Source organism: Mobula hypostoma, chromosome 6 (assembly GCF_963921235.1).
Source record: "Mobula hypostoma chromosome 6, sMobHyp1.1, whole genome shotgun sequence".
Lineage (NCBI taxonomy): Eukaryota > Metazoa > Chordata > Chondrichthyes > Myliobatiformes > Myliobatidae > Mobula > Mobula hypostoma.
Genome location: NC_086102.1, coordinates 147,641,119 through 147,666,909, shown reverse-complemented (window position 1 = coordinate 147,666,909; position 25,791 = coordinate 147,641,119). Strand labels below are relative to the sequence as shown.

Genomic DNA, 25,791 nt, shown 5'->3' with positions numbered 1-25,791 from the left:
CTCTTTTAGAACTGAAAATTCCTTTTTTAAATTTAAGACATGAAAACGTAAAAATCCAATCAGAGGAACCAAAAAGAATTCTCTAATTCCCTAAAAATTTGATTGCCTGGAATTCCATTGGGATTCAGGCATGGGATTTCAAACAATCAGCATCTGTTTTTAAATAACTTTACCATCATCACCTAAGTTTCCTGTTCTTACAAAGACAATTAGAAGCATAGGGAACTGCAGAATATGACACCAGTTTCTGCATTTTGCAAAAGGCTGTTGCCCCTCCCTGAATATCCTATGATTTAAAAGAAATACATTACTGTAGTGTTAAGGTGCCATCTGGTGGTCATAGATTTGTCTTGAAACACTGCAACATTTTTATTGAACAATTTTTAGAGCACTGAGAATAAACGACCTCTTTCAATCATAAGAAAGCAGACCTTTAATTGTGCATTCTTGAATGTATGTGCTGAAAGCCCAAATGTCTAACGTACAGATTTTATTGCTCATAAGTAAGACACCAGTATACTACTGCTAAGTGAGTTCTTCGATATTCTAATCTTTTCATATTTATGCACTCAGTGGCCAGTTTAATAGGTACACCTGTACACCTGCTCATTAATGCAAGTATTTGATCATATGGCAGCAACTCAATGCATAAAATCATTCAGACATGATTAAGAAGATCAGTTGTTGTTCAGACCAAACACTAGAATGGGGAAAAAGTGTGACTTAAACTATGTTGTCCTTGAAATGGTCATTCGTGCCAGACAGCATGGTTTATGCATCTCAGAAACTGATGTCCTGGGATTTTCATACACAACCGTCTCTAGAGTTTACAGAGAATGGTGCAAGAAACAAAAACTATCCGGTGAGCAGCAGTTCTGTGGGTGAAAATGCCTGGTTAATGAGGGAGGTCTAGGGAGAATGGCCAGACTGGTTCAAGCTGACAATGATGACAGCGACTCAGATAACCACACATTATAGCTGTAGCGTGCAGAAGATCATCTCTGAATGCACAACATATTGAACCTTGAAGTGGATGGGTTCAGCAGAAGACCAGCGTGAATATACACACAGTGGCCACCTTATTAGGTACAGAAGGTACCTAATAAAGTGGCCACTGTGTGTATATTATATAGTATGTATATATGTGTGTGTGTGTGTATATATATATATATATATATATATACACACTTACTTCTAAACAATACATAAGATTATGGTTAATTGTACCATAAGATCTAATACATAAGATACATAAGATCTAATTGAAACAGGAAACGAACAACACACACAAAATGCTGGAGGAACTCAGCAGGCCAAACAGCAACTAGGAAAAGAGTACAGGCCGACATTTCAGGCCAAAACCCTTCAGCAGGACTGAAGGAAAAAATTCTTTGTAGTTCCTAACTTGTTGAAGTGGTGAAATCATTTCACAAGCACTTTCTTTCTTGCCATGTGCTTTCGTGAATTTAATTTGGTGCATACATTTTCCTGGCTTTTTTTTTTCCTCCAGTCCTGCTGATGGGTTTCAGCCTGAAATATTAACTGTACTCTTTTCCTGCCTGGCCTGAGAGTTCCTCTAGCATTTTTCGTATGTTGCTCAGATTTCCAGCATCTGAAGATTTTCTCTTGTTTGTGAGACAGGAGGCAGTTGCTGAACGGTTTATAACTAACATCAGTTGCATGCACCTGGGTGGCCATTAGACACCATACTGTGCTTAGAGTAAATAGTTTTTAAATAATGCCAAAATTGACAATTGCATGTTTGATATGTCAAGCATGATAAACTGCGAGAAAAATGGAATTACATGAGGTGCAACAGGGAGAATCCCAAAAATCAAAGCGTGAAGTTAAGGTTCCAGATATTGAAGAAGCTCTCAATCAATGGTCTTCCACCGTAACTGGACAAGGTGTGTGTGTTAAAAAAAGCAAGTTAAAGGAGCTAGCTGAGAAGCTGGGTCATGAAGATTTTGAAGAAATATATGGTTGGTTGTCTTGATAGAAAATGTACGCACCAAATTAAATTCAAGAAAGCACATGACAAGAAAGATAAAGCTGATAAGGTTATTTCACTATTTCAACAAGCTAGGAATGACACAGAATTTGAAGGTATCAACAATCACATTGAATGTTACAATGAAAAGCAAGGTTTGGAGGATGCAATCGTTGAAAGCAATGTTTCAAAACACCAAGGTGGGAAATATGAAGACAAAGAAAGTAATAAAGATGACAGATCTAAACTTGAGCTCGTGACTACACAGGTTGCCAGGAAATTTACTGTTGAATTACAACACTTCTTCATGCAGGAAGGCAATGAATATAATCCATTATCTGCCCTAGGTGTCTGTGTTGATTTAGTTAATTTACAGTCAATAATCCCTATTACTGATCCAAAAAGGTTAATCAACAAATCAAGAATATCACTGGTAAAAAGCTCCTCTGTTCTTCAGGTGGATGTTTGAAAGCAAAGGACGGTACCATTGTCATGGAAAAAGATGAGATTATGAACAGATGAACTGAGTACATTCAGGAATTGTTTGAAGACGATCCAGGCGAAAAACCAGAAATTAAGAAAAACATTGAAGGTCCAAGTATTTTAAGATCTGAAGTTCGTAATGCAATAAATAAGCTGGAGGAAGTCAGCGAATCAGGCAGGATCCATGGATGGAAAAGCACAGTTGAAAATTAATCTGGACCTGAAATGTTGACTGTGCATGGCCTTTCATAGATGCTGAAAGACCTGCTGACTTTCTCCACCATTCTCTGTGTTGCTCCAGATTCTAGATCTGTCATTTCTTGCACTCCTTCTATGCCTAGCCTGAATAAATGTCTCTCATATGTCCGATTCCATCAGATCCTCTGGAAGCACATTCCAGATTTCAGCCACATGCAATGTAGTAGAACACAGAACATGGAACTCATAATTCTTAATAATATTTTTAATTTTTCTCCAGATTCCACTTGTTATATTAATTGTATCAAATTATTTTTCAATTTAGCTTCAATTATACAAAAACATTTACACAAATCTGGAAAGAAGTACTTACCATTCATGATGATTGTCTACAAAAGCAGACATTGGGCTGATTTGCACAGTGTAGGTGTCATTAGCAGAATATTCAAACAAGCCATAATATGGATTGAAGAGTTCTCTGGAAACAAGAAAAAAGAACTCCCGAGAGGGGCCACTGTAATCCAGCCTGAAAGAAAGGAAAGATTCACAAATGATTGTCCCGAGACATAGGTACCTTGTCATTACCTTGATTCTATCTGATGCTTTCCTCTGTTTTGCATTATTGTTCATGTCAACAAGCAATTTATTATTCCCTCATATCAATGTATTCTCTAATTATTTATAGCAATTATGGGGGAAAATTATGGGGGAAAGCACATTATAGTATTCAGCCCTGTTTGGTCTAACCCTTCCCATAGTTTCACTCAAACACGAGGAATTCTGCAGATGCTGGAAATTCAAGCAACGCACATCAAAGTTGCTGGTGAATGCAGCAGGCCAGGCAGCATCTCTAGGAAGAGGTACAGTCGACATCTCAGGCCGAGACCCTTTGTCAGGACTAACTGAAGGAAGAGTGAGTAAGAGATTTGAAAGTGGGAGGGGGAGGGGGAGATCCAAAATGATAGGAGAAGACAGGAGGGGGAAGGATGGAGCCAAGAGCTGGACAGGTGATTGGCAAAAGGGATATGAGAGGATCATGGGACAGGAGGTCTGGGGAGAAGGAAAAGGGAGAAGGGGGGAAAAACAGAGGATGGGCAAGGGGTATAGTCAGAGGGACAGAGGGAGAAAAAGGAGAGAGAGAGAAAGAATATGTGTATATAAATAAATAATGGATGGGGTGCGAGGGGGAGGTGGGGCATTAGCGGAAGTTAGAGAAGTCAATGTTCATGCCATCAGGTTGGAGGCTACCCAGACAGAATATAAGGTGTTGTTCCTCCAATCTGAGTTTGCCTTCCTCTTTACAGTAAAGGAGGCCGTGGATAGACATATCAGAATGGGATTGGGATGTGGAGTTAAAATGTGTGGCCACTAGGAGATCCTGATTTCTCTGGCGGACAGAGCGTAGGTGTTCAGCAAAATGATCTCCCAGTCTGTGTCGGGTCTCGCCAATATGTAGAAGGCCACATCGGGAGCACCGAATGCAGTATATCACCCCAGCTGACTCACAGGTGAGATGTTGCATCACCTGGAAGGACTGTCTGGGGCCCTGAATGGTGGTGAGGGAGGGAGTGTGAGGGCATGTGTAGCACTTGTTCCGCTTACACGGATAAGTGACAGGAGGGAGATCAGTCGGGAGGGATGGGGGGGATGAATGGACAAGGGAGTTGTGTAGGGAGCGATCCCTGCGGAAAGCAGAAAGAGGGGGGAGGGAAAGATGTGCTTAGTGGTGGGATCCCGTTGGAGGTGGCGGAAGTTACGGAGAATAATATGTTGGACCCGGAGGCCGGTGGGGTGGTAGGTGAGGACCAGGGGAACCCTCTTCCCAGTGGGGTGGCGGGAGGATGGAGTGACTTTAAGTTCCCTGGCCCCCACCGCTTTATTTTCACCATGGATGTCCAGTCCCTATATTACTTCCATCCCCCATCAGGAAGGTCTCAAAGCTCTCCGCTTCTTTTTGGATTCCAGACCTAATCAGTTCCCCTCTACCACCACTCTGCTCCATCTAGCGGAATTAGTCCTTACTCTTAATAATTTCTCCTTTGGCTCCTCCCACTTCCTCCAAACTAAAGGTGTAGCCATGGGCACACGTATGGGTCCTAGCTATGCCTGCCTTTTTGTTGGCTTTGTGGAACAATCGATGTTCCAAACCTATTCTGGTATCTGTCCCCGACTTTTCCTTCGCTACATCGATGACTGCATTGGCGCTGCTTCCTGCACGCATGCTGAGCTCGTTGACTTCATTAACTTTGCCTCCAACTTTCACCCTGCCCTCAAGTTTACTTGGTCCATTTCCGACACCTCCCTCCCCTTTCTAGATCTTTCTGACTCTATCTCTGGAGACAGCTTATCCACTGATGTCTACTATAAGCCTACTGACTCTCACAGCTATCTGGACTATTCTTCTTCTCACCCTGTCTCTTGCAAAAATGCCATCCCCTTCTCGCAATTCCTCTGTCTCCGCCGCATCTGCTCTCAGGATGAGGCTTTTCATTCCAGGACGAAGGAGATGTCCTCCTTTTTTAAAGAAAGGGGCTTCCCTTCCCCCACCATCAACTCTGCTCTCAAACGCATCTCTCCCACTTCACGCACATCTGCTCTCACTCCATCCTCCCACCACCCACTAGGAATAGGGTTCCCCTGGTCCTCACCTACCACCCCACCAACCTCCGGGTCCAACATATTATTTTCCGTAACTTCCGCCACCTCCAACGGGATCCCATCACTAAGCACATCTTTCCCTCCCCCCCCCGCTTTCCGCGGGGATCGCTCCCTACGCAACTCCCTTGTCCATTTGTTCCCCGCCATCCCTTCCCACCGATCTCCCTTCCGGCACTTAACCTTGTAAGCGGAACAAGTGCTACACATGCCCTTACACTTCCTCTCTTACCACCATTCAGGGCCCCAGACAATCCTTCCAGGTGAGGCGACACTTCACCTGTGAGTCAGTTGGGGTGATATACTGCGTCCGGTGCTCCCAATGTGGCCTTTTATATATTGGCGAGACCCGACGCAGACTGGGAGATCATTTTGCTGAACACCTATGCTCTGTCCGCTAGAGAAAGCAGGATCTCCCAGTGGCCACACATTTTAATTCCATATCCCATTCCCATTTTGTTGTGATTCCATGGCCTCCTCTACTGTAAAGATGAAGCCACACTCAGGTTGGAGGAACACCACCTTATATTCCGTCTGGGTAGCCTCCAACCTGATGGCATGAACATTGACTTCTCTAACTTCCGCTAATGTCCCACCTCCCCCTCGCACCCCATCCGTTATTTATTTATATACACACATTCTTTCTCTCTCTCTCTCTCTCTCTCTCTCTCCTTTTTCTCCCTTTGTCCCTCTGACTATACTCTTTGCCCATCCTCTGGGTTCCCCCCTCCCCCTTTTCCTTCTCCCTGGGCCTCCTGTCCCATGATCCTCTCATATCCCTTTTGCCAATCACTTGTCCAGCTCTTGGCTCCATCCCTCCCCCTCCTGTCTTCTCCTATCATTTTGGATCTCCCCCTCCCCCTCCCACTTTCAAATCTCTTACTAGCTCTTCCTTCAGTTAGTCCTGACGAAGGGTCTTGGCCCGAAACGTCGACTGTACCTCTTCCTAGAGATGCTGCCTGGCCTGCTGCGTTCACCAGCAACTTTGATGTGTGTTGCCATAGTTTCACTGCTGTTACTGCAATGCAGACACAGTAAGGGTCTGGGTTTATCCACAGTAACTCAATAACATTGTTAAATAAGTGTGAGGCTGCTTTCAAAGCTGCTGCCTTACAGCTTCAGTGAGACAGGTTCAAACCCGAGTCTGTGCAGTCTATATATGGAGTATGCAGATTTCTCAAGCATTTCCTCTGACAGTGCTGGTTCCCCCCACATCTCAAAATGGATGGCTTGGTCAGTTATTTGCCATCATAACATGCCCCAGGTGTACAGGTGAGTGGCAGGAATCTTATTGGAGGGGAGCTGATTGGACTGCAGTTTGAGCAAACTGCATTTGGGGAGAATCAGCGTTAAAGGCATGCTAATGGGTTAGCATGAATTCAGTAGACTGAAGGGCCTGTTTTCATGCAGTATCTATTTAACAAGTTCAATGCTCAATTAAGAAATGCAGCAACTAATAGGAAGCAGCTTAGGACATCATAGCACATGTATTCAATGATATTTACTCAATTTCCCTCGGGATCAATAAAGTATGTCTGTCTATTAGATGCCAATCATTCATTCACTTTAAAATCAAGATGCTTATCTGAATGAGAATACATCACCATTAAAAGATTTTAAGCTTGATATTTGTCACATTTTAAAGAAAATAGTTTTAATGAGAAACAGTTAGATTTATAAATTAATAAATATTAAACTACCCAAGGCACTGAGAGTAAAATGCAATTTTTTCCCTCCATTCATGTCAGGAGATAACCAAAGAGATGGTCAATCGAATTGGTTTTTTATATCAGATCTTACAGGTGGACGGTGATGCTGACAGACAGGATTAATGAGGGAATTCTAGAGCTCAGGGCTTTGGTAGCTGAAGTCACTGCTGTCAAATGTGGGGAAATTAAATTTGGGTCTACTCCAGAAACTGGAATTGCAGGAGCACAGGTACCATGAGGTTAGAGGGTTAGTAGATAGGAAGGCGGCCCTGGAGGGATCTGAGTGTTTTAAATTGAAACATGCCACATGGATCCATTGGGAATCAGCAGGAATAAAGTGGGACAGGATGGCATTACACATTTAGATGAGCTCTAATTCACAGAAATGAAATGAGGAACCTGGCAGAGTTTGGGAAATGTCAAGTCAATGGTTAACAACAATGGTAGCTGAAGGTTTTACCACATAAACTGAGGCAGTTTATTGGTTAATATTACAAAGGCAGAAATAGGCATGGATTTATGATCTGAGATTTTGAAAGAGCAGATGAGTGTTTGAGTAAATGAAGGTTCCTGATAGAGACTAATACGATGGTTTCGATCTTCCCAACACTCAGTTCAAGCAAAGTTTTACTCATCCAGCATTCCTTCCTCAGACAAGCATTCTGATAGCTTTCAAACAACGGAGAGGTCAAGAGAGACACTAGCAAACAACAAATAGTTGGCAGTGTCGACATAGGACAGAATATTGATGAGAAATTGGAGAGAATCAGGTAAATCCTTGTGGAACAAGGACATTATTTTGGGAACAAAAGTCATTGCCATGATTCCCTGTGTGTGCCTGGATAGATAAGAAAACATCCAGAGGATTATGATCAAGACCAAGAGCATGAATGATCCTGTGGTCAGTCATGTAAAGTTTGGGGGAGGGGGGTTGTTAGATTACTTACAATACATAACAATGACACAGAAAGTCATATATTATAAATAAATTTGATTAAAGGAGTTTTGGTCACTCAGCAATAGTGGGAACTGAAGGAAGGATTCAAAGAAGGAGTGCTATAAAACTTGCTTTAACTTGAGGGATTCAATGCATTGAAAAGTTGAGAAAGAATAATGAAGATAAGCTCTAGTTTTAAAGACTAGAGGGTCAAAGGTTAGTTTTATGAGAGAGGTGATGAAAACTTGTTTAAAAGTTCCTGATGAGAAAAAACTGTTCGTCAATATCATCTTATTATAAAGGCCAAGGATGGTTAACTGTAGCTTTCAAGTTATTTCAGTTTCACAGTTAAACTGGTCAAGGCAAAAACTGCAGTGCAATGCTAAAGGAGTGCTATCAGAACCACAATTCTTTGTCGAAGACATTAAATTTGAGGTTTAATTTGCTTGTTTGGTGCAAATTAAAGATGCCAAGGCACTATTCAATGAAGGGAGAAATCTTGCTGAGTGTCTGCACTGACAATGCTCCTTCAATTAACATTACCAAAATTACCTCCCAGCTATTCACAGAATTATAATGGAGAATGGCTGTTTGAATTGCCTACTTACTACAGTCACAGTGTCAAAAATTATTTCATTGTTTAAAATGCTTTGCAAAGACTCGATAACAAGAAAAGGTACCACGTAAATGCAAGTAATTATTTTTCTAATTTCTCTTTCAAAAGCCACTTTCTTATTACAGAAGTGACAGCTGAAAGGTTTTATCCAACACTGGTTTTAATCATGTGCATTCATTATGCTGAACTACAGGTACATGATCTGAATTATAACTAGAGACTATAGTTCAACATAACAGTTAGTAACACTAACTAGAGTGAGTCCTGCCTCAAAAGCTGTTCCTTAACCACTGATTCCATTTCTCTGGTAACAGTGAGGCATTGAACCAAACTATTTGCAAATTTTGCCTTGTATTTTGACTATTGTCAATGAGCTTTAGGTCACATTTGTATATTCACTAATCAACTTCAGTCCAGCTTCATAGAACTGGCCAACAATGCTCCTGCCTCTGTTCAAATGATGCTGATGAATTCAAATTTCCTTGTAACCCCTTATCTTGATTATTTCAAGTCATTCCTGGCCTGCTTTCTTCATTGTTATCCTCAGTAAGCTTTAAGTCAACCAAAACAATGCTGCCTGTCAGTTAGTTTGCATTAACTCCTGTTCACTAATCATGACATGTTGAAAAGGCTGCGTCTCAGGATAGCAGCATCCATCATTAAGGGCCCTCATCATCTATGACATGCTCTTTTCTCACTACTACCATCAGGGAGGAGGTACAGGAGCCTGAAGGAAATTCAATGTTTTTGGAATACTTTCTTCTCCTCTGCCAACAGATTTCTGGATGGTCACTATTCCTCTGTTTATTACTGTAACTTAGTCATTTATGTCTTTCACTGTACTACTGTCACAAAACAATAGATGTCATAACATATGCTAATAAACCTGATTCTGATGTCCTGTGCTCACGACCCACATTAGGCTCCATCTGAATAATACCTTGATTTTAAAATGCTCATCCTGGTTGTCAAGTGCCTCATATGGTTTTTCCCTTCCATAACTCTGTACAGTCCTCCACATTATCTGTGGTTCCCAATTCTAGCTTTCAGACATCCGCGACACAAATCACTTGACTACCAGCAGCTTTGCCTTCAGTTGCCAGAGCCCCAATTCTGAAATTCCCTCCCTGAATGTCTATCTCCTATTACTGCCCGGAGATGCTTCTTAAAATTATCTCCATGTCCAATCATTTTTCATTAGCTATTCTATTTTCTGGTGACAGAATGTTAAATTTTGTTTGATAACACTTCTACATAGTGCCTTAGGCTGTTTATGACACTAGAAGCACTACATAAGTACATGCTGTCGATATTATTTACAGTCAGACAAGTTTAATCTGCTGCATCTTTTTGAAAGTCCCTCAGGATCACAGATGAATTTGTCTAAGTTTTGAGATGACTGATGAGATCAATAAGGGAGCAGTTGACTCTTTTCACTAAGGAGCCTGACAGGGCAAGGAAGTGGGTGGTGTGTGAGGAGATGTGCTCCTTTCACAGTTTATGCAGGGTTTCTGTGTGCTTGGGATAAATGGACTCTGAGTTCTCAGTGCCATCCTAAACGTTGCCCCACTATTTTGAGTAGACATGGGCCAGAGGATTCAAGAGACAGTGAGACGGTGCATTTTTTTTCCAAGCAAGCTTTGAATGCATCCATGAATATTTCTTCAACCCAAAATGTCACCAATTCTATCTCCCTTACAAATGCTGCGCTGTTAGCTGAGTTCCCTCAGCGGTTTGTCTCTTGCTTCAGAGTCTCTTCAGAGTCTGAGTCTCTATGAATCTTTTCCACTGTTCACCAAACAATCTCTTCCTGTGACAGACCTCAGAATAGAGTACTACTTCAGGGTTTCTGCCGTTTGGCATGCAAATTCCGTGGCCTGACAAACAGGACCTCGGGCTAGGGAAGGTACAAATGACAGTTTGCTTTCCAGTAATTATAAGAACCGCATGCCTATAAGGCCATAAGTCCTAGGACCAGAATTAGGCTATTCAGCTCATCGAGGCTGCTCAGCCATTACATTATGGCTGATTTATTATCCCTTTCATTCTCCTGCCTTCTTCCTGTAACATTTGATTAGCCCTTACTAATCAAGAACCTATCAACCTCCGCTTTAAATATACCCAATGGCTTGGCCTCCACAGCCACCTGTGGCAATGAATTCCTCAGATTCATCACCTGCTGGCTAAAGAATTTTCTCCCTATCTGTTCTAGAGGGACGAGCCTTTATTCTGAGGCTGTGCATTCTAGTCCTAGTCCCTTCCCCTACTTTAGGAAACATCCTTTCCACATTGACTCTATCCAGGCCTTTCAATATTCAATTGGATTCAATGAGGTATCATGCCTATCAGGTGGACAATGGAACAAACTCAACAGAAATCAGAAATTTTATTACACTTCCGTAGTATTGAGATGCTTGGTAATGAAATTCTAATCATTATTGATCATCTTCCGTACAAATGTACATAAGCAACATGGGACCAAATGTGAATGAAATAGATTCCCTTTATTAAATCCTAACACATCCAATATTAAACATAACAATAACAACATTACAATAATTTGTCTACATACTCACCCTTCCTCCCCAACAAATGTAACATAGAGTTTATTTCTTTGAAGATCTTTCCTGGAACAGCCCATAATTTGATTGAATGCATCTTCAAGCAAGTGATCCCTTCTGATGATCAACCTTTATTATTAAAAAAATGGTGTTTACATTGGAAAACGAGCAATACTAAAACAAGCCATACAAATCTTAGTTTCATCTCAAATGTGAAAGTAAATAACCACTCAGTCAATATCCTGGACCCCAGGCTATTTACTTCTTGTGTTCTGGAAATGGTAATCACCTTCGGACATACCATCCTGCATTATCTCGGATGGATTTATTTTTAAAGAGGTGTAATATAAAGCCACCATCTCAGGATGATTCAACACTATACAGAACAAATGGGTGAGAAAGAGATAACAATGCTTCAAAACAAAATAGAATCTTCTTCAAATCTAAAGAAGGCAGTTTCTTGTATTCATTGCTGTTGACAAATATTTTCTGATATACATAAAACATCAGAATAACACTCACACAGCACAAGAATCACTGGTCAAAATCATCGTGTCAGGTTCATAAAATTACAGACATTTCTATTAATTCCTCAGCATTCACACCTTGATGCAATGCTTTCGTAATTTTAGCCCCGTAATTAACTCACTTTAATTTCCCCGGTCCTTGTCCGTAGCCCTTTGTTTCAAGCTTTCTGTAGAAGTTTCTGAGCTTAGCTTCAAAGTCCCTCTTGTAAGGAGCTGGAGCTCGGGCATTAGCTCGTTGGGTACCTGTAAAAAAAAAGAAAATGTGTTTAAACTCAGCTAAAAATACCCTCATCATCCCCATGCCAAGACATCACGAGATTTGAAATGACTGACGTGCAGTAAAAAGTTCAACAATTGAAGCTGCTGTTGCATGTCCCAGTCCACCTTATATAAAGTCTAAGATTTTTTAAGCAACCAAATCAATCACTTCACTACAGTATTGATAAAGGATTCAACTTCAAAAAAAACCCACCTTTCTCTTTTAGATGCTGAATTAACTCCAAAGAATAAAGTAAGGAGATAAGAACAGGCCAGTCTTTTATAACTGAGGAGCACTGGAAATTCTTATATCAATAGGTAGTGAATCTCAGAGATTTTCTGTCTCCCAGTGGTGTTGGAAGCCAGATCATTTGATAGATAAATATTTGAAAGATTGAGGAATTGAGGGTTAAGATAAACTGGCATGTGGAGTTGAGTTGGGCATTAATCAGCTCTTGTCATACTGAATGGACAGGGCAGAGCAGGCTTCAAGGGCCTGGTACTGTAGCCTAGTCCCCTTCTGTTTCCTTGTGCTCTTGTCCACTGTGCTGCTGCGCACAACAGGAATGTTTCCATTCATCGCCAATTTGAAAGTGTGAAAATTAGCTTGGAAGATGGTTTAACAGTAAAAAGATATTGGGTGAATTTTCTCATATTGTTTGGTCTATGCTGAATCTATTTTTTTTTGCTATCAAGTTGATGAAACGAATCACCAGAGTCTTGCACTGCAAAGGCATAAGCTAGAAATCAAGTAAATTCTTCAGGTCTTTATGATATATTCTCTTCCAGAACCAATAATGAATGAAATAATTCAGAAAAATTCAGAGTATAAATCCAAGAAATCCGAAACAAAAACAAAAGATGCTGGAAATACTCAGCAGGTCATGCAGTAATTATAGAGAGAACAACAGAGATAGTGGTTAAGGCTGATGATCTTTATTTCCAGCACTTTTATGCTTTTAATTCAAGGTAAGTGAATTAGAAGTTCACCTAATGGGAATCACAGCAACTGACTAGCTAGCACAAGTAACTTTGTATTTGCTGATAGGAAAGCTTTGGATATCTCACTCAAAACAAAAGGTAGCTGATTTTAAAAAAAATCAACATTTCATATCTTATTGCCAAAATATTTCAGTGCAATACTCTCTACAAATATTCAGCCCATCTTCACTGTTAGAGGAACTACAAATTGCTGAAGCTAGTCTTTAATTAAGAAAATATGTGCAATCCACTTTGAAGCCCTATGCACTCACTATTCAAATCATTTCACAGAAATATCCAAAGTTGGACAGTTCTCACATTTCAGTAAATTCTTTAATCCTTCCTCAAGTTGACTATAATACCATTATTTTCCCCACTCTTTAATTAAAAATTCATCTTGATAAATCAATAACAATGGCACTGTCACAGATAATAAAATATTTACAGGGCAAAATCTCTTGGTAATTAGGATTCCTTATTGTTCAGCTCCTAGATCTGTAATTTAATTCACGCTTTCAAATTTTTCCTTCTGGATCCTTTACACCTTTACTTCTATTTGAACATTTCCCCCTATGAATTTTTCAATGTCTTTCTTTAATTAAGAATGCCTTTACAATCAAACATACCAGCAAATCAGCATGGCTGATAAATCTCTTGACAGAAACTATGTTATTACTTTGTGCCGAATAGAGGATTGTTCTTATTTACATCTTGCACCAGACTTCATTACTTTTGTTGATATATGGTTAGGTTATCTTGCATTTACCTGGGGAATTCTGAGGTGATGATGCAGGGGATCCCCGTGGAGACTGGCAATAACTGGGGTGAAGTAAGGCATGAGGTGGCACATAGGACATAATCTCATCTTCAAACAAGCTAAATAGGAGAGATGACAATGTACACATCATTACTTTTAAAGATATCCATTCCCTTTGCATAGTTTTTACAACTGCATCAGAATATTTTACATATTCAAAGATTAATATGGGGCTCTCATGATTTTTCAATAATGATTTTTCTTTCTGATTTCAACTCTCTCCACAGATTTCCAGACCTGGAGTTTTTCCAGCACTTTTGGTTTTAGCCCTTCTCAGGCTTCCAGCTGGGTACAGGTATCAATTATAACCGACGTTATCTCAGTTATAATCGATACCCGAACCCAGCTAGGAGCCTAAGAAGAGTTCACTCGTCATATGGGAAAGCAATAGATCTTTTCTCTTTTTGGTTTTATTTTATATTATAAATACCATTGAGACAGGAAGAAAAAGAAAAACAAGTGATTGTTTTATTGGTAGATTGTCTCAAACTCAGATCAACAAAATCTTGTCATAACTGAACATTGGGAAGACTGAAGTCCACCATCTTTGTTTTCCCAGGGAGCACTGGATCAATGATCTAATACTGTATTATGACCTCGTATTTTCATCTCAGTAAAGTTACCCTGCCTAAGCTCACTTGCTGCTGAGTCCCTCATTCACCAATTACCTCTAAGCAGGATGATCATATAGACTCATTTTGGGAAAATGGGTCTTGTTAATGTCTTTCTTCACAAACAATATCTCCCAAAGAAAGACTAGTTCAAGTAATTGTCCTCCAGTTTGGCTATGCCACTGACAGCAAGTTGCCACAGAGAGTTACTTCTGTCTTGGGGGAGTTCTGCTGCACATGCACATTATTCTGTTAAATTCCAATCCTGGTCTCCTCCTCCCAGATGTTGAAGCTATACATACACCTGGCTGGAGTCTATAAACCACATTCCCATCTGTTGTTAGCCTTTTATTTTTAAGGTAATCAGGGCACATGGGATGTGAAGGAGGATCCACTGGGGCAAGTAGGGGAGGAAATCCAGATCCCAGCATTGCAGGAGGATAAGGACCAGCAAGACCACCCATTCCCAGCAGAGGATCTCAAGCCCTCCACCATTACCCAAGCTTCCCCTTTGACCCGACTCGCACAAAGTTCCTTAACCGTTGACCTACATTCGGTCATAGGTAAGTGGGGTAAAGTTGATAAAATTCTCTTTCTGTGTTATAAAGTCCCAAAAGTATCTTCCACTTTCATGTTTAGTCACTTCCAGTTTTAATACCCTCCAAGATATTTTTATTCTTCCAGCTAGAGCCTCATTAACATTCCCTAATTTGATCACTCCAACAGAAGCAGCTGCATTTTCAGCTCTCATGGTCTTCCCGACCCCAGTGCCGGGGTCAAGAATGTCTCACAGTGGGTACAGGACATTCTGAGAAAGAAGAGTGAACAGCTGCAGGTTGTGGCCTAAACAGGTACCAATGACATTGGCGGGGCAGGACTGAGGGATTTTAGGGAGATCTTGGAGGCAGAATATTTAAAAAGTAGAATTTCCAGATTTGCAATCTCAGGATTAATACCCAGTGAGGTTAAAAATCGAAGCAAAATACAGTTCAATATGTGGTTAAGGAGCTGTTGCAGTAGGAGGACTTCAGATTTATGGATGCTGAGGCTCTCTTGCAGGGTAGGTGGGACCTGTAGAAGCAAGGTCGTGTGCATCTGAACTGGAGGGGAACCAATATACTTGATGGGATGTTTGCCAGTGATACTTGGAATCATTTAAACTATAGTGGCAGGGAGATGGGAACGACTGCAGCAGAGACACAGGGGGTAGGGGCTGAGGGCAAGAAAGACAGTCTGATAAGAAAGACCAAAAGGAAAGACAGCCAGGGACAGGCCAATAAACATGATGGGCTGAAATGTGTTTATTACAACATGAGTATTATAGGTAAAGCAAGATGAACAAGAGCTTGGATCAGTACATGGAATTTTGAAACATGAGCCAGTAATCATCAGAGGATCAGAGGTGGAGAGGGTCAGTAACTTTTAATTCCTGGGTGTCACTAGCTCAGAGGACCTGTCCTGGACCCATCACATAATTATTACTGTGCAGAAAGCACAACAGCTCCTCTACTTCCTCAGGAGTCTGTGGAGGTTCGACATGTCATCGAAAACTTTGGCTAACTTCTAAAGATGTTTGGTGGAAGGTGTGCTGACTGGCTGCATTACGGCCTGGTATAGGAACACCAATGCCTTTCAGCAGAAAATCCTACAAAAGTTGCGGATTCGGCCCAGTACATCACGGGTAAAGCCCTCCTAACCATTCAGGACATCTATATGAAACATTGCCATAGAAAAGCAGCATCCATCATCAAAGATCCTCACCACCCAGGCCATGCTCTTTTCTCACTGCTGCCATCAGGTAGATGGTACGGGTGCCTCAGGACTCACAACTACTTTCAAGAACAGTTACTACCCCACAATCATCAGGCTCTTGAACAAAAGAGGATAGCTACGCTCATTTAAGAACTGTGTTATATTGTTATTTCATGCTTGTTATTTACTGCTATTTATTTATATCTGCATTTGCACAATTTGTTTACAGTTACTGTTCTATAGATCTGCTAAGTATGATGGCAGAAAAGAAGTCTCTGGGTTGTACTTGGTGACTTGTATGTACACTGATAACAAATTTTACTTTTAATTGATTATGAACTTCAGGAAGAAGACGTCGAGGGAACACACTCCAGTCCTCATCGAGGGATCAGCAGTGGAAGGAGTGAACAGTTGCAAATTCCTGGGTGTCAACATCTCTGAAGATCTATCCAGGGTCCCACGTATTAATGCAATTACAAAGAAGGCACAACAGCAGCTATATATTACATTAGGAGTTTGAGGAGATTTGGTATGTTACTAGAGATATTTGCAAATTTCTACAGATGTACCATGGATAGTATCCTAACTACCTGCATCACAACCCGGTATGGAGGGGCCACTGCACAGGATCAGAAAAAGTTACAGTAACTCAGTCAGCTCCATCATGGGCACTAGCCTCCCCAGCATCCAGGACATCTTCAAAAGGTGATGCCCCCAAAAACAAATTTCACGGCATATGCCAGTGATATTAAACCTGATTCTGATTCATTTTAGAGACCTGGTTGCCTGAGGGATAGGACTGGCAGTGCAACGTTCTATGGTTTTAGTGCGTTAGACATGATAAAGCGGTAGAGTGATTATACTACTGACAAGGGGAATGTGACACACAAGGGGAGGGGCTCGTCCACACAGTCAACTTAGTTGGAGCTCAGGAGTAAGAAAGGTGCAAGTACACTGATGGGATTTTACTACAGTGAAAGCCACAAACAGGTTGACGAACAGATAGATTGTGAAAAGCTACAGAAATAAGGTTGTCATAGTCAGTGAACTTCAACTTCCCCAGCAGTGGTTGGAACTTGCCTAATAGAAGAGGGTAAGATGAAGTGGGATTTCTTCATTGTATCCGAGAGGGGTTCTTGAAACAGCAAAGTGCTCAAGAACGTGATTAAGAAAGAACTAAAGGACCATTAAATTTCCTTGGCAAGCAGGATCAAGAAGAACCCAAAGGCATTAATATATATTAAGAAAAAGAGGTTAACACAGATAAAGGAGCTTAACTGTCCATTGGCTACATCATTTAACTCTATTACAGACATTCCCTTTGCTCCATCCCGTAGCCTCCCCTGCTACTTCACTAACTTGCTTTATCTTCCTCAGTGCTGATGTACTGTCTTTAACCCAAGATGTTTTACTTTTCACAGATGCTGCCTGACATGCTGAGCTCTTCTGCTTTTATTCTAATCTTCCAATGTTGTTCCTAATAGTGCTACCAAGAGTACATCAGGGATAAAAAGTGGACTTCCACAAAGGTTACGGGGAAGAATGCAGGAGAATGGGGTTATGAGGGGAAAAGGATCAGCCATGATGAAATGGCGGAGCAAACTCAATGGCCTAATTCTGCTCCTGAGTCTTAAATTTGCTAGAAACTCCTTATAATAACTGCAGAAAAAAAGTCAAATGAATTTTTCACAATAGGAACTTCTGGTCAAAGAACCTTTTTGTTTATTTTTGTACACATCTGATATTTTGCTAACTTTTTGGTAAAAGGGCTGACAGGTCCATCAACAGATATAGATAGTGGGAATTATAAATCTTTTGGACAATTGGGCAGGAAATCAATGTTCCTTCAGATTTTAAGTTCTTTGTTCCAATAAATCGTTGCCACAGTGATTGAAGTAAACTCATAAAAGTAAAATCCAAAATACATTGGTGATGTTACACTATTTACTCTGAACAATTGGACACATTTGAAATATTTTACAGAGAAAATAATCTGAACTTTTATTAAAGAAATTCACAAATAAAGATATAATAGGCGGAAGTCAACAAATGCCAAAATCTAAGTGAATGAACAGTATACTGCCCCATGGTTAACTGATTGAATCAACTGTTTTAATAACTCAAAGCAAGTACTGTCCTGTTTCACTATTTTATTCCTTTTTTGGGCAGCACTCCAATGTGAACAGGCAGGCTCTACATAGACCCTGGATATACTCCAATTCATGCTACCAAAATGCAATCATCCTGAGGGTATTTTCCCATAGAACCATAGAAACTACAGCACAGAACAGGCCTTTTGGCCCTTCTCGGCTGTGCCGAACCATTTTCTGCCTAGTCCCACTGACCTGCACACGGACCATATCCCTCCATACACCTTCCATCCATGTATCTGTCCAATTTATTCTTAAATGTTAAAAAAAGAACCCACATTTACCACCTCGTCTGGCAGCTCATTCCATACTCCCACCACTCTCTGTGTGAAGAAGCCCCCCCTAATGTTCCCTTTAAACTTTTCCCCCCTCACCCTTAACCCATGTCCTCTGGTTTTTTTCTCCCCTTGCCTCAGTGGAAAAAGCCTGCTTGCATTCACTCTATCTATACCAATCATAATTTTATATACCTCTATCAAATTTCCCCTCATTCTTCTATGCTCCGGGGAATAAAGTCCTAACCTATTCAACCTTTCTCTGTAACTGAGTTTCTCAAGTCCCGGCAACATCCTTGTAAACCTTCTCTGCACTCTTTCAACCTTATTTATATCCTTCCTGTAATTTGGTGACCAAAACTGAACACAATACTCCAGATTCGGCCTCACCAATGCCATATACAACCTCATCATAACATTCCAGCTCTTATACTCAATACTTTGATTAATAAAGGCCAATATACCAAAAGCTCTCTTTACGACCCTATCTACCTGTGATGCCACTTTTAGGGAATTTTGTATCTGTGTTCCCAGATCCCTCTGTTCCACTGCACTCCTCAGTGCCTTACCATTAACCCTGTATGTTCTACCTTGGTTTGTCCTTCCAACGTGCAATACCTCACACTTGTCTGTATTAAACTCCATCTGCCATTTTTCAGCCCATTTTTCCAGCTGGTCCAAGTCCCTCTGCAGGCTCTGAAAACCTTCCTCACTGTCTACTACACCTCCAATCTTTGTATCATCAGCAAATTTGCTGATCCAATTTACCACATTATCATCCAGATCATTGATATAGATGACAAATAACAATGGACCCAGCACTGATCCCTGTGGCACACCACTAGTCACAGGCCTCCACTCGGTGAAGCAATTCTCTACTACCGCTCTTTGGCTTCTTCCATTGAGCCAATGTCTAATCCAATTTACCACCTCTCCATATATACCTAGTGACTGAATTTTCCCAATTAACCTCCCATGCGTGACCTTGTCAAAGTCCATGTAGACAATATCCACTGCCTTCCCTTCATCTACTTTCCTGGTAACCTGCTCGAAAAACTCCAATAGATTGGTCAAACATGACCTACCACGCACAAAGCCATGTTGACTCTCCCTAGTAAGTCCCTGTCTATCCAAATGCTTGTAGATTCTGTCTCTTAGAACTCCCTCCAATAACTTACCTACTACCGACGTTAAATTTACTGGCCTATAATTTCCCGGATTACTTTTTGATCCTTTTTTAAACAATGGAACAACATGAGCCACTCTCCAATCCTCCGGCACCTCACCTGTAGACAGTGACATTTTAAATGTTTCAGCCAGGGCCCCTGCAATTTCAACACTAGTCTCCTTCAAGGTCCGAGGGAACACCCTGTCAGGTCCCGGGGATTCATCCACTTTAATTTTCCTCAAGACAGCAAGGACCTCCTCCTTTTCAATCTGTACAGTTTCCATGATCTCACTACTTGTTTCCCTTAATTCCATAGACTTCATGCCAGTTTCCTTAGTAAATACAGACGCAAAAAACCTATTTAAGATCTCCCCCATTTCCTTTGGTTCCGCACATAGCCAACCACTCTGATCTTCAAGGGGATCAATTTTATCCCTTACAATCTTTTTGCTCTTAATATACCTGTAAAAGCTCTTTGGATTATCCTTCACTTTGACTGCCAAGGCAACCTCATGTCTTCTTTTAGCCCTCCTGATTTCTTTCTTAAGTATTTTCTTGCACTTCTTATACTCCTCAAGCACCTTATTTACTCCCTGCTTCCTATACTTCCTATACATGTCATACAATTTCATACAATCCCCATAACAATTTTTCTTTCAACTCAATTTTGAAGTCTATCTTTTGCCTATCAAGATCATGCTGACAGCAAAAACCTACAAAAAACACCAGTACACTTTTTATTTCTTTCCTTATTCACATCAACTTTCCAGATTCTCTCATTGACACAGTTACAATTTACCTACCAGTGTGAATACCTTTGGGATGTTGGAGGAAACTAAACCATCTGAAAACCTACACAGTCACAGGGATACTCTGCAATCTCCTTACACACAAGCCCAGAGGTCAGGATTGAACCAAGTTGCTGTGCCTGAGAGTCACTCACTGACTTGTAAGGTATCAAAAGCCAAGAGGGAGATTGAAACATCGGGGCAAATGCAGAAAGTGAGCATCAACTGCCTGTCTTTTGATTGCTCTACTACCAGAGAAGAGCAAGCCTGCCGCTGTGCCTGGAGAACGTTATTGAGGTTTTCTGCATTTTGGATATGGACTTGGACTATAGATATTTTTCCAGTTTTATAGATTTTTTTATATTCTGTGTTTTTCGCCTGATCTTTCACCTTTTTTGTGCGGGGAGGGGGATTTGGGGGTTGATGTACCTGTTCTGTTTTGTTCATTCTCTTGTGCGAGAGGAGGGATTTGAGAGTTGACGATCATGCTGCCTTTCTTTTCTTTTTTGTCTACCCAGAAAAGAAGAATTTCTAAGTTGCATACTTTGATAATAAATGAACCTTTCAACCTTTGAAGTGAGTCTTTTGGCATGAATCTGTGTCCTTAGGTCTGACATCATATACATGCATCCAGATGGCCACAAAACACCCCCCCCCCCCCCGCCCGTGTTAATGTTGGACACAATGCAGGCTTCTAGACAGAGAGCTCTCCAACAGCGGTTAGACATTCCTGCCCCATGTTCCTTTGCTGGCATAATCTTGGACTGATAACCTGCACCTACCTTAACAGCATAACAAGATCTGCATCACTGGATAATCGCCCAAGTCCACTCGTCCCCTCGCTTCTGATGAACTGTATCTTGTCCCTATGGAAATATCCAAAGAATCCAATAATATCCTCAGAATACAAGAGAGTACACATCATGCAAACAACCAAGCACAGGACAGATGAGGCAAGGGTCAGTCGTGGATTACAAATAAGGCTGCAAATACTGTTTGATACAGGTGGGATGCAACACTAGTGTGTCTAAGAGTCACTCATTTCAGCATTGGCTTCCTGTCATGGAAGAATTTTGCGCTGGTTCTTTTCACTGACGCCCTTCCTGCTTTCAGCAGCTCGTTTCTGGCAGCAAAACTGACTTATGAGCTTACCCTTGTTTATGGCATTTATGAAACTCCTGCAAAATTATAATCATCCATCCAAATCGGTGGCTAGGTTCCCACAGCTGTAAACTTGTTTTTTTTTGCATTGGTATGGCACAGTATTTACATGACTGGGAAATTGTTGGGTTTTTTTAAACAAAGGACAACCAATATTGATAGGTTATCATCTTCTATTTAAGACAATATCAGTTGTACCCACACAAATATTCCCCACTTTTCCCATTACTCACTTGTTCTGGATGAATTGAGCGGCAGAAACTATGCAGACACATAAACAGCCAATTTGTGCAAAGCTACCATTATTTTAGCAGGGCAAATGTCATTTATCAATAGTGCAAATCTGTCCGAGTTATACATCAGATGCATGTGGCATAATCACAGCTGTGGAAGACAATGCATGTAGTTTTGCTGGTAAGATACCAAACAGAAGACTCCATGTTCACTATGTGCACTTCTGCCCATGCCAATGATACATTTTGTGGAATTATGTCATGCCAGGTGAGTACTTCAAATCATGGTTTGGACTTACCCCATCACATTGTAAACATGGAAAGGACAGTAACATGTGAGGACAAAGTGAACTGGGTCACTGTGTATTATGGGTCTTAAGGCATTTATAGACAAAAAACTGAAATAAAAATCCAAGACTACCAATACAACTAGGCATTACACTTTAAAACAAATAAATTTAAAAAAATAAGATGAACTCATCACAATTCACTATCTCTATTAGCTATCGCCAAACCAACAAAACAATCTGAAATTTTCCAGATTGAATCATATCGTCTGATGGATTTGCTATCTTAAAAAAAATCCAACTTTGAACTATACTGCGCAAAAGTCTTAGGCACTCTAGATTTTTTTTAAATATAAATTTTGTTTTAGATGTTTATTTTTTGTCTTCTGCATGAGTGTCTCAGTGGAAAAGACCAAACTGTAGATTTCCAAACACTGATTTTCCAAAAAAATTAATGTTACAGAGGATTGTTCATATTTTGTTAAAGAAAGTAATAGACCACATTTCAAATTAAAAAATGATCACTTTGTAGGTATGCACTCAGTGCCTGATTAAACAGGATGCTAATGATCAATGACATAATAAATTGAGTGAACTAAACTAATTAGCTGAAATAGTTTGGTTGTCCATTGCCCAGTTTTACTTTTTCTACACCACTTCTAAAAGGTAAGGGTGGGGCAGATGACTCAGTTTAACCTTCAAATCATCAATTCTTACACCATAGCAAGAGTGAGCCTTGCAAACTCCTGTGGCAGCAGTCAGGAGTTTCAAGTTCTTCTGAAGAAGCACAAAGAAACAGGCAAGGTTGAGGACCAGAAATGCAGTGGTCAGCCACTGAAACTGAGTATAGTAGACAAGAAATACATGAAACTGACGCCCCTTCTAAATCAGAAGAAGTCTAGCACTGCTCTCAGCTCTGAACTCACAGAAACCATTGGAACCCAGTCAGGAGCAGTCTTGTCAGAAGTGGTCTTCATGGAAGAGTTCCAAAAAGCTGTTCCTTTGAAGTGGAAACAAAGCTAAGAGACACACCTACACACAAAATCACAAGGTCTGTGGTGCCGAACAACAGCAGCAAGTGCTCTGGACTGATGAGTAAAAGTTTGAAATTTTTGGCTTAAACAGAAGGTAGTTTGTCCACAGAAGAGCTGGAAAGCGTTACATGGATGAGTGTCTGCATAGAATGAAGCACAGTGGAGGTTCCCGGCAGGTGTGGGGCTGAATTTCTGCAAATGGAGTTTTTGATCTGGTCAGAGTTAATGGAATCCTCACTGCTGAGGAGTACATGCAGATTCTCATCCATCATGCAGTACTATCAGGGACACGTGGTTGGTCCCAATTTCATTCTGCAGCAGGATAATGACACCAAACACATGGCCAAGGTCGTAAGGAACGATCTGCTGCAAAAAGAATAACAAGTTCTGCAACAGATGGTACAGCCTCCACAGAGCACTGATTTCAACATCATCGAGGCTGCCTGGGATTATCTGGCGAGACAGAAGGAAGCAAGACGGCCGATATCTGCAGAACTGTGGCAAGTACTCCAAGATGCTTGGAACAACCTACCAGCCAATTTTCTTACAAAACGGCACATTTGTATCTGAGAGAATTGAGGAAGTTTCAAAGGCAAAGGGTGGTCACTCCAAATAAGAAATTGATTCAGGTTTTTTTTTTACTGATTACCACTCTTTATACTAATTTTCTGATATTTAGAAACTTTTCATTTCATTATTTTTGAAAGTATCTTTGCTTTACAGAAATTTTTTAACATGTGCCTAAGACTTCTGCACAGGACTGTATAAAATTCACTCTTGGTCTTCCTGCGCCCAGTCTTACATTTGATTTCCCTGTCAATGTTGTGTTGAAATGAATGAACAGATCAACTTCCCCCATTTAGGAATGGCCTGTGTCCTGAGCTTCCAAGCTGTGGACTATGCATGTGTGGCCCAGCACAATGTGGTGTCACCATGTTGATGACCTTGCTTATATAAATGCATAACCAGTCCCACTGGCCACATCAAATTGTCGAAGTAGAAGGCAGCAAAGTGTCAAAGCCAGCACAAGTATATTCTTATGTGTAAGTGACCAGATAACAGTACTGTGCAAAAGTCTTAGGCACATATATATATAGCTAGGGTGCCTAAGACATTTGCATAGAACTGTATTTGTCAACATGGACTGGAGAGAGAGTTTGTAAATCTGGCAGGAGCAAAGGATGTTGGGAATAGTGAGGGTGGAGCGCTGCGCGGGGAGTGTTTGACAGGTGGCAGAGAAGGAGTGCCAAGGGTGGGGGGGGGTGGTTTGGGTGCAGACACGCCCAACCCGAGACACCAGGCAAATGATTTATTGATCATAACTGAATGTTTCCAGTGTTTCCCGCTCCCTCCACTCTTCCCACCCATGTCTCCGCTCTCCCTGCTCCCTTCCCTCTCCGTACACAATACAGACCCATATTAGAATCAGGTTTATCATCACTCACGTATGTGATAATTTTTCTTTTGTGTGACAGTACAGTGCAATACATAAAATTACTACAGTACTGTGCAAAAGTCTTAGACAGCCTAGCTGTATATATGTGCCTAAGAGTTTTGCCCTGTACAGTACATTGCATGTTTCTACTCTTAAAAAAATGAAGTTCCACCTTCTCTCAGCACAGTCATTAAAAATGCCTTTCTTTTAATTGGCTAATAATATTTTCACTGATGCAGGTTTTATTTCCCAATAAGTGAGTCAGAATAAATTTGCAGATATAAGTGGAGTTAAAAAGAGGTTCTCTTCATTTGGAATTCATACAGCCTCAAGCTAGATTTTGGGAAGGACACAAATGGATAATTATATACTGTATATCTTTGTTATATCCTTTTACTGACTCCGGTGCCCTCTTCTGCCTCCACCTTTCATCTTCATCCCCATTTAACCCCACTTCAATGAACTTTGACCTCAACACAACACAGAGCTCGGCTTCAGAAGTCCTTACTTTCATTCCCATTTCCTCAGCAGGAGATATCACCTCCTGGAGGATTCTCCTTCACCTTAAAGTAATACTTTCCATCCACCTGGGATCTTATTCCTGACCACTTACCCTCTCTTACAGCTTGCAACATCCCAACACTGTATCACTGTTTCCATTTTGCGCTACTTCCCTTAACCAATGCACTGTGAATATGCGGCACTCCAATTTATCATCAAACAGGAGAGTTTAATGACTGACCTTCAGCTCATGTGGCTTTATGCCATTTCTCTGATACCATCTCCTGTCCCCCGACTTTCCCACCACCCCCCCCACATCCTATAAACCACAAACCCACCACAAAATATCACAACACCATGACCAGATTTCCCATGTACCTACAACTATTACTCTGTCTCTGCCTCTCAGACATTTCACAGCCCTGCACCTCTCCCCTGTGCCTCATCACGGACTTCTATTTCTGCCAGCCCTTGCCCTCCCATTAAAACTTGACTTCAATCTTTTCTAGTTCTGGCAGGAGTTCACCAAGTAAAGGTTAACTCTTCACTATCTGATTTGCTGAGTGGCTCTGATTTAATTTCATGGCATTGAAAAGGTGACTCACACTCCAATTAAGCCATTTGAATGTTTCTTCACTGTTTCAAAATATGACACTGTACATTG

At 41.0% G+C, this 25,791-nt stretch overlaps 1 protein-coding gene across 7 annotated transcripts in view; it reads right to left on the bottom strand.

Annotated features, from left to right (window-relative positions):
• hecw2b (HECT, C2 and WW domain containing E3 ubiquitin protein ligase 2b) overlaps positions 1 to 25,791 on the bottom strand; it is a 377,012-nt gene that overhangs the window by 91,812 nt on the left and 259,409 nt on the right. For all 7 annotated transcript variants that reach the window (XM_063051950.1, XM_063051951.1, XM_063051956.1 and 4 more), the window contains 5 exons: positions 21,259 to 21,342; positions 13,682 to 13,791; positions 11,799 to 11,919; positions 11,165 to 11,278; positions 3,045 to 3,197 (listed from right to left, as the gene is read on the bottom strand). In XM_063051950.1, coding sequence (XP_062908020.1) covers positions 3,045 to 3,197; positions 11,165 to 11,278; positions 11,799 to 11,919; positions 13,682 to 13,791; positions 21,259 to 21,342 — 582 coding nt within the window. The remainder of the gene's footprint in view (positions 1 to 3,044; positions 3,198 to 11,164; positions 11,279 to 11,798; positions 11,920 to 13,681; positions 13,792 to 21,258; positions 21,343 to 25,791) is intronic.